Below are 9,718 nucleotides of genomic sequence, written 5' to 3' on the forward strand. Positions count from 1 at the left end.
AAGCTGACATGACGAGAAGGTGTGTTTCCGGAAGACGTGGCTGTTGCTGCACTGGCAGCTGTCATCCAAATTATTCTTAGAGGAGTACTTGAATGCTACGTTAATATTGTTTCTATTTTATTTTTTTATCTCCGTACGTTTATTTGGCGTCAAGATGATTTCGCTAACGGACTCCCAAAGTAAGCCCATTTGTGTTCAACCATCTCTGTAGGTTTCTTTCCTCTCTGTGACACCGGCTTCATATCAGCTGCAGCAGTTGGTTAACTAGCAATTAGCATTCACTGCTCGGAAAGTTAGCTTTTTTTTTGTTCTGCCATGGCGTGCCATAAATTAACCAATGGCCCAAATAGCGAACAGCTAACTCTTACTACTAACTGCGTGGCTCCTAGCGAGTCCTTTACTGGAAAGGAACATACGTCCATGTAGTCATGAGGGATCAAAAGCTTTGAGAAGCTTCAGATAGAGAGGGACCAATTAAGGTCCAGTGAAAGCTCCAGTGATATTACTATCTGCAGTTTCACTGTTGTTTATTAGAAATATTTACCTTATGTCAACGCGGTACTCATGAAAGTTTTGTCAATTCAAAAATAACGAACCCATACTGTTAACGCTAAATTTGATTTACCAGTAACCAGTATGACATGCAGAAAGTGCACAACGTGTTAGGGAGGTGTCAAATATCATAATTCATCTGAGGATGTCCAGCTCTAAACTCTGGAATAATGAGCCTTCCTGTGGTATGTGTGTGTCCTGCAGAGATTGGAATGGGATTAACAGGCTTCGGCGTGTTTTTCCTCTTCTTCGGGATGATCCTGTTCTTTGACAAGGCGCTCCTGGCTATTGGAAATGTGAGTGTTTCTGCTTCATTCAACTGATATGATATATGATGTTGAGGAACTTACAGGTGAAACTTCTACTTCAGATTCATCAGAGAAATAACTTTTCAGTCATTCATCTTACATGTTCGTATGTATCTGCAAAGCTTTTATCTAATATATCATTAACGTGGAGATCCATCCTCTGCTTTTCACAATCATGAGCAGTTTATCAGCTCTTACCTGGTTAACAGTGCCACATAAGTCACTTCAAGACAGCCTCAGCGCACTAGTAGAAACAAGCACTCACTATGTTTGTATGGCATTCAAACCACCAGCATGAGCCCTCAGTAGAATCCGATTCGGCTAACTGGCACAGTTGCCTCTAACTGTTAGAAATGGGGACTCCCCATTGGAGACAGAGGAAAAAAGCATAGTCAGAATTGAAGCAGCAGAAGTCTTTTGTCATGGTCAAACTCCAAAATCACAGGATACTACATTTCCCATAATGCAATTTCATTATAATCTATTTGTTCGATCCTCCATCCCATGTACACTAGGATGTGTTCCAACTCCCCATCCCCGTTTTGTAATGCAGACTCTCTGTTTAAGTTTTAAGTCACTTAACCAAAACGGAGATAACCTTGATGACGTAGCTATGACATCATCAGGGTTATTTTGTCAGACTTCACAAAGCTCCTCCTGAGCCACAGAAGACGTTTTTTACCGGTAGTAGAAATAATAATTACCATAACACTCAGATAGACATCTGTCATTTAAAGATCAATAGCGTTAAATTAAATTTCATCCCTAGTCCTTATATTGATACTAGCACAAACCTGTGCTTTCTTGCTGTTTGTTTGGATGCTGCACCCAAGATGCACTAGAAAAAGGGACTACAACTGAAATAAACTCTTCAGTCAAGATGAAGGAAAAGGTGGGGGTGTCCCTGCAGTTTCAAAGGACCAATACTGGACCATTCTCTAATACTGGACAACCCCCGTTCTTTCACTGTAGATCCTGTTTGTTGCTGGACTTGCCTTTGTCATCGGGCTGGAGAGGACCTTCCGCTTCTTCTTCCAGAAGCACAAGATGAAGGCCACCAGTTTCTTCCTGGGAGGTGTGATTGTGGTGCTGATTGGCTGGCCCATCATCGGAGTTGTGCTGGAGATCTACGGCTTTTTCCTCTTGTTCAGGTAAGAGGAACCAAAGGGGGGCACCAGCTGAGAAACAGAGCAGTGGGTGTGGAACTGGCGTTAATGCCAGAACCTCCCACTGAAGGTCATCACTGGCTGGAGAAAAGAAGTGTGTCACAGACGTTACAGGAGGATGTTTTTACCCTCCACAGGACAACAATGGGATTATGAGTGTAACTGTCTACAGGACAGAACACCCAGAAAAACAAGGCAGTTTTTTTTATTTAATGAGAGAGTTTTAATGTTGCAGGCAAATCATTTTTGATTGTTCATGTTTCCATGTTATTATTTGTATCTCTCTGTTGCATGCAGTTATCTATATTAGGACTCTGACTAACCCCCTCCCTCTCTCTTTCCCCCTCATCACATGCAGGGGTTTCTTCCCAGTTGTAGTGGGCTTCATCAGAAGAATACCCGTCCTGGGCTCGATTCTGAACCTGCCCTTCATCAGTGGAGTATGTATTACCAGCACTGCAGTGATCCTGCAGCGCTGCTTTGTTTACACGCAGCATGGCTTTTCCTTGTTTATTAATCACCCTGTTCAAACACCACAAACACCACAGATTACCAAACTGTTTGGATCCAATGACAGCTCAGCTTCTGCACATTTCAGCTGCTTAAATAAAACAATGCTGTCTGGATTAGTAACACTGCCTGTTAATGTAGTTTAGATTCATTCAAGGGACTCAAAATCTGAATGTACATCGTATTTCAACAACAAAAGGTAGTTTGGGAAATTAAGTGATGTCGGTGTCATCTGGGCTCTAACTCCACACTGTTAATCAGAACGATCGGTTGTAGCACAAGTCAGGTTTGTGGCCAATGGACATGCTCCAATCATGCTGATGTGTGGGTAGCTTTGTCTTGAGGTGAATGTCTCTCTGTCTGTTTTTTGTTAAAGCCTTCCTAAGGCTCTGAGGACAATCAGCAGTCGTGGTCAGTCACTGCCGATTCTCCCTTGCATGCTAACATATTTAATACGCTTTGCAATATTCAGAAAACAAGTAGCTCATGATAGACTTTTGTTGCTCATGATTCATTTATTCATTTGGCTTTAAAGGCACACACCGCAGGTAAACCAAGTTTCAATTACAAATGTTCAGTCCAAGTCATTTATGGTACTTATGTTTTTGTTTTTTTACTTGAATTTGTGCGTGGAAAGTGAGGTTGGAAAAGGTCCTGCTGGAAGTTTGATGGCATAGAGACTTGTGATCTTCTGTAGACATATTAGTGCCAAGATCTCAAATCATGTCTTTTTGTGAAGAAGTTTATACAGCCTCTAGTGTTACTGTATATTTAAGTGGACGATGCAACAAAGCTTATAATTTACTGTTGCCCTGGCCAGGTCTCCCTTTCAAAGAGCGTTATGACTTCATTTTGACCAACAGAACACTACGACAGCTTCCTCTATTTAAGAAGCCACTACAACCAGCAAAGCGACCTGCAGAAAACAGCTTTCCAATCCATTAATCAATCAAACTGTATAGCACCTTTCATACAGGTTAGTGCAGTGCAAAGTGTTGTTGAATTCAACAGTTAAAGAATTTGAGACCAATGCAAGACAATCAAATGATAAAAATGTGATAAAATAGAATTTAGGGCTATAATAGTAGTAATAGTGGTTACAGCATGGAATAAGAAAGAGATTAGTAAAATGAAAATACTATATAGTATAGTATACAACTTAAATTCAATAAAATAAGTGAATAAATAATTTCAACGTCTATAAACCGTTATTAATCAAAGGCCTGGATGAATAGGTAGGTTTTAAATTTAAAAATGGTCACACTTCTATCAGCTCTCAGATCCTCAGGCAGACTGTTCCAGCGGCTCAAAGCGCAAAACCTAAAAGCTATCTCACCAACGGTTTTTGTCCTGCACCGGCTCATACACTGTTAGCATGAGAGACATACAGTATATGTCAGTGAAAGACCATGAAGTGCTTTAAAAACAGTTTAAAGACATTTAAAAGAAAAAAAGGTTCTGAATCCTCTGGAGCTAATTGATAACAGTTTGGTAGACCAGACAGGAGAGTGTTACAGTAATACAGAGAAATGGTAGTACTTTAGCATTTTATTTTATGCGATAACAATGCAGATTAAGTGAAATACCCAAATGAGCCTTCAAGTTCAGATTTTGGACAAAGACCAAGGTTTCTTGGCGTAGGCCTCGGGTTTGTCCTAGGGAATTTAATTTTGCAACCGGTTTCTCTCTCTGAGCTTTAGAACCTGACTCAAATGTCAGCTTTATCCTGGTTGAGCTGTTAAACGTTTTGGAACATCCAAACATTCATATCTAAAATAAATTTAAAAGGTGAATCAATTGATCCGGTGTCATCAGGAGACACTGCCACGTTAAGTTGTGTGTCATCTGCATAACTATGGAAAGAGATCATGTGTCTCCTGATGACATCAGCAACGGGCAACATATATAGTTATAAGAAGTGGCCCTAAAATCGATCCTTGGGGCACCCCACAGGTTATTGTGGAGGTTTTGGAAAGGTTATTATTAATTAAAAAGGGACCTTCTGCCAGAGAATTAACAGGAAAACCAGTTACAGACGGTCCAGTATGATTCCTCAGTCTATTTCAAAGTATTTTGTGATCATTACATTACATTACAGTCATTTAGCAGACGCTTTTATCCAAAGCGACTTACAGGAAGTGTATTCAACATAGGTATTCAAGAGAACTACTAGTCACCAGAAGTCATAAGTGCATCTCCTTTCTTAAACAAGCATCTTAAAGCATAAGCCAGAGCAAAAGTATAGTGCAGGAACAAATTACTACGAAAACAATAATTGCAACAGACTAATACGAATACAATAAGTGCTACAAACTAATACGAATAGGATAAGTGCAGTAAACGAATACGAATACAATAAGTGCAGCGAACTGATATGAATACAATAAGTGCAACAACTAATACGAATGCAATAAGTGAAACAAACTAATACGAATGCAATAAGTGCTACGAGGATCAGATGTGTTAAAAGCATTACTCAGATGGAGAAGTACCAACACTGATGATTTATATGATGAGTATATGAATGTATCCTAATGTCATTGACTACTCTCACTAGGGCTGTCTCAGTGCTATGATTAGCCAAAAGTAACAGTTTTCAAAATAAAACCCCATAAAATTTTCAAACCCACAGTCATTGTTGTTAATAGGATAACATTGTAATAACAGCTTGCACAGTCAATACTGTTCAAAAAGTAAACTTAAAAAAAAAAACTAGCTTGGCTTGCCTCGTAGGTTTAAGCGGTCAACAGTGCAAATTTCAAAGTTCACAAAATTGAACTTGCTCTACGTTAAAGCTCTGTGGATCTTAAACCTATTAAACACTGCTTGTCCATTCAAAAGATGTAGCTTCACTCCAACATGGCCTTGTAGAGGCATGATTTGTAGAAACTGATATTATTTGTTTGTTTGCTTGTTTGTTTGATATTTAAATTAAAGGTCTTAATAGAAAAAATAGACAAAAAGACAAATCATTGTATTCTTTAATTACAAACTGTTAAGTCATTCCACAGAAATCTGCACTCATTTGTTGTTTATTTGGTATTTGGGACAGTTCAAAATATAGATAAAACGTCACTATAAACACACCAAGAGGCTATTTTTCATCTTTTGGTCCAGTCCTTGGACAGATGTTACAAAGTCACCCTAAAAATATAACATAAGTAACATAAATAATTACAAAAGTTATGCATCATTCATGCTTTGTAGGAATGCAGAAACAACAATAACAGAAGAGAGAATATTAATGAGTAGAAACATAATTCACGACACCCTTATACTACATATATATATATATATATATATATATATATATATATATATATATATATATATATATATATTATGAAAAAACTTCAATGAAATGAATGAAATACTGCGAATCATTTCTAAATTGGTAATAAGAAAACAAGCAACAATGCCAGGGAGTGATTCAGTTTGTCCCGTTTACCTGTGGTGTGTCCCCTTTAGTCATGCATGCTTTCCGTTATAAACTGCTTCAGGATAGTGGGCCGTAAGGTCTGTGTGTCAGATCATCCTGTTTACATGAGAGAAGCTCAGAAGCAACCAGTTGACACTAAACACGATTTCTTTGTTTTCTTCCAGTATGTGGACAAAGTGGGCGAGAGCAACACCATGGTATAACAGTGACTTTTTGTACCCAGAGGTGGCTTTTTGAGTACAGCAGGTTTTCTAAAGCAACACCATCTCCCACGGGGCTGATTTACAGCAGCTAAGGTTATACGTTCAGATCCCTCCCCCCTCCAGCAGGCAAAGACTGCTGTCTGTCTGTCTACCATTCCACTGGTCAGTGCTACCAATCAAAGGTTCATCAGAGCGTTGCACCACCAGTCTGTTACTAAAGGGTGGATTTACTGAGGTCACTACAATAAATACTTCAATGCCATTGATCCCGTCACCATTGAGTCCATCTGGCACGAAAATGGAGGATGCAAGACTCAGTCTACGTGACTTTCCTACTCTGTGGAAGAAACCACTGACCACCACAAAGGACGAGGAGTGGACCGACAGCTTGCAACGTTGCCACATTTCTGTGCCTGTGCTTTGACCTTATTTGGACAAAGGCTTTTAAGTCCAATGGTTTGTCTCTTTGCATATTTTCTGTGACACTTTGTTTTTGTCCCGCAGCTGTTTAAATACCAAGTGTGTCTTTTGCAATATTTTCCCTTTGTTATGTGTCATTTCTGTTTACAATTGGCTAATGAGTACTTAGGTATGAACATTTTTTTGAATCATCTGCGCTTAGCTTCATAAATAGTGAGGTGCTACGGGATCATACTAGTATTTGTTACTATATGTTATTTTGACTACTACTAAAGTTTGGTCACACCAGAAAGTGGCATAACCAACTGTTATGATGACATGTGAATGGTCCATCCAGGTGGTGCTAGAAGCTTGGTAATGTAGTGACCACTCATCAGGCCTCGCTAGCCAACTACGGTAGCTGGTCAGCTAACGGCTAAAATGCTAGCCCTTGGCGGTCACAAAAGCTCTCCAAGCTAGTTGGTTTGCTAATTATAAGTAGCAAGCAAGGTAGCTCATACTGAAGGTTGAGTTTATTCAAGAAACACATTTCCTTACTGATAACAGTATCAAACAGGACAGTATAACAGGGTTATATCAAAGGGATTTACACCAGTTTTCTTTAAAGCATAATCATTTTCTTATGAAAGCCAAAACTATGTAAATGAGAGCCAACTTGTAGTAGAGTTATCCCATAATGGACTTAAACATGTAGACTACTGGTATGGTCCTGGTTTCTCACTCAAGAAGTCTGATCAGTGGTTCAGAACAGTCCATTAAGTCTTTGTGTAAAGAAATGAACTTACACTGAAGCAGCTGCAGCTTTACCTGTTTGTGGACCTCCAGAGATTTTCTATGTAAATTACCATTGTTTTAACAGATAGCCCTCTAGTCTTCTCATCATTCTTTTGCCAAATGAATATCCTTAAACTCTCTATTGATCTTTAAATGTTCAGATTCCCCTGTTTTCTTTCTTTGTGGGAGAGAATCAACCACAACAACCCAGGAACTGAATAAATAAACCTCCTCAATTGTGGGTCTTTGTGCTCAGTTAGTTACCTGTGAGATGGCAATGTTTTGCTGTATGTTGCTTTTGTAAATAAATTATGGAAGTTAGCTTTGTATCTGCCATCCATCTGGTTTCTGGTCATTTATTCCTGTCTTGTCATTGACTCTTTACACACACTGTAAATCAGATGTTTCAATATCCACATGTTTATTTGCATAATGTTCAAGCAGTAGGACCTTTAGGGTAACTGTTCAAAGAATATATGTTCAGTGGATGTGGGCTATCAGTCTGCCCATCCATCACTTTGGTGCATGATATAGATGAGAGAATAAAACCTGAATGAATATTTGTAGAACATACTGAATACATGGCACAAAAGATGGGAATTGTTAACAAATCAGGAAATTATGGAACATATTTGGAAGAATATCCCTCCAGTAGAGTGGCAGTGTCTCAGTGGGTAGAGCAGGTCCTTTGACCAGAAGGTTAGCAGTTCCATCCCCAGATCCTACTGACCCCATGTCTAAGTGTACACTTCTCCTGATGCAGAGGATGGGTTAAATGCAGCCGTCACATTTCATGTATGTACCTGTATGTATATGACTTCTGTAATAAAGTTTAGAGTTCTCATGAAGCTATAGTGTAAGCTCAGTCAGGAAGACTTTGGCATGTTCAATTCAATTCAGTTTATTTTGTATAGCCCTAACTATAAACCTGAGCAAGCCTATGCTAGTTATCAAAGAGGAAGGCCTTAAGCCTGCTCTTAAATGTGATGAGTGTTCTGCCCCACGGACTGAAACTGGAAGCTGGTTCCACAGAAGAGGAGCCTGATAACTGAAGGCTCTGTCTCCAATCATTCTGACACTAGGGACCACAAGTTACCTTGCATTCAGAGATAGCAGCTCTCCAGTGGGGTTATATGCTACTATAAGCTCTTTAAGATATGATATGCCTGGCCAATTAGGGCTTTGTGGTTGAGGAGAGGGATTTTAAATCAATGATAATTAAGAATTGCATTAATCTAGTCTAGAAGTAACAAATGCATATAGATGATAACTGTCTATGTCAGACAGTTAATATGGAATTAGATTTTTTTAATTAGATTACATATATATAGCCCCCCGTATTTTACACCCATTTAACAATAACAATCCTGACCAATATACGGAAATATGAAATGCATTACTTTGAAACTATGTTCCACTTGTGTATTTTCTGATACAGAAATGCCGCTTTGTTTGACAGTACAATATACCAAAGAACTGCATGTGAAGGCTACACGTTGAGCTCTTCCTGATTGACCAGGGGCTGGTGTTATTGGAGAGTGTCTGACTTCACTGACAGGAAGAATCACTGCCCTCAGTGTTCCTCAGTAATGCAGGCAGGGGCGCCGCTAGGGATTTTGGGCCCCATGAAAAGAATCTTTACAGGGCCCCCAACACAGCGGCAACATTTTTTGATGCTATTTTACATACAATTATGCATTTTAATGGTATTTTTGACTATCATTACCATATTTGTGAAAGAAGAACAGCATGACAGTTGACATGTACAGTAGGGGAAGAACTGAGCACTCTGAATACAATGGAATTCATTTTGAGTCATTTATTTGCTGCACCACTGATTCTTAAATTGGAAATAAACTCTTCCATGAAAAAATAGCAATTATAATCAGTGGAGAGAAAAAAATCTTTCATCAGAATACAAAATGGCGATATATGATTTCTCATCATTTAAGTAGAACTTAATATATGAAAGAATGGCAAATATATATATAATATAACGTTGCCGACTGAGTCAAGCTTCCTTTTGCAACCTTTCAATCACTGGTCCTTGCTCAACTCTTCTCACCAAAAGCCCAACGCCGAGCCTTCTCATGTGCAAAATCACTTATCAGGTCTTTGAAGTCCAGCTTTCTAGCCAACTGACTCTCAATTGACAGCATGGCAAGACTGCAAAGTCTTTCCTGAGACATTGTGGACCTCAAATAGTTTTTTATCATTTTTAGTTTACTGAACGCTCTCTCACCACCAGCAACAGTAACTGGCAGGGTGCAAAATATGCGCAAGGCGATGCACACTTCTCCAAAGATGCTTTGCAGCTGCAGCTTACAAATTTCATCATCATTAGGG

General features: G+C 39.1%; 1 protein-coding gene across 1 annotated transcript; it reads left to right on the forward strand.

The window, feature by feature from the left end:
- The first annotated feature begins 55 nt into the window (after positions 1 to 55).
- Positions 56 to 7,708, forward strand: LOC129116391 (vesicle transport protein GOT1B). Its single transcript, XM_054627303.1, has 5 exons — positions 56 to 179; positions 757 to 848; positions 1,833 to 2,011; positions 2,385 to 2,466; positions 6,140 to 7,708. The coding sequence occupies exons 1-5, from the start codon at positions 155 to 157 to the stop codon at positions 6,176 to 6,178; spliced, it is 417 nt and encodes a 138-aa protein (XP_054483278.1). The 5' UTR covers positions 56 to 154; the 3' UTR covers positions 6,179 to 7,708.
- The last annotated feature ends 2,010 nt before the right edge of the window (positions 7,709 to 9,718 follow it).

Source organism: Anoplopoma fimbria, unplaced genomic scaffold, assembly GCF_027596085.1.
Source record: "Anoplopoma fimbria isolate UVic2021 breed Golden Eagle Sablefish unplaced genomic scaffold, Afim_UVic_2022 Un_contig_8464_pilon_pilon, whole genome shotgun sequence".
In the NCBI taxonomy this organism is placed as follows: domain Eukaryota; kingdom Metazoa; phylum Chordata; class Actinopteri; order Perciformes; family Anoplopomatidae; genus Anoplopoma; species Anoplopoma fimbria.

Excerpts from the sequence above, each read along its gene's own strand:
- LOC129116391 (XM_054627303.1), top strand. The coding sequence starts at position 155 with ATGATTTCGCTAACGGACTCCCAAA. Across the intron at positions 180-756 it reads TTCGCTAACGGACTCCCAAA|AGATTGGAATGGGATTAACA; the intron begins GTAAGCCCATTT and ends TGTGTCCTGCAG. Across the intron at positions 849-1,832 it reads CGCTCCTGGCTATTGGAAAT|ATCCTGTTTGTTGCTGGACT; the intron begins GTGAGTGTTTCT and ends CTTTCACTGTAG.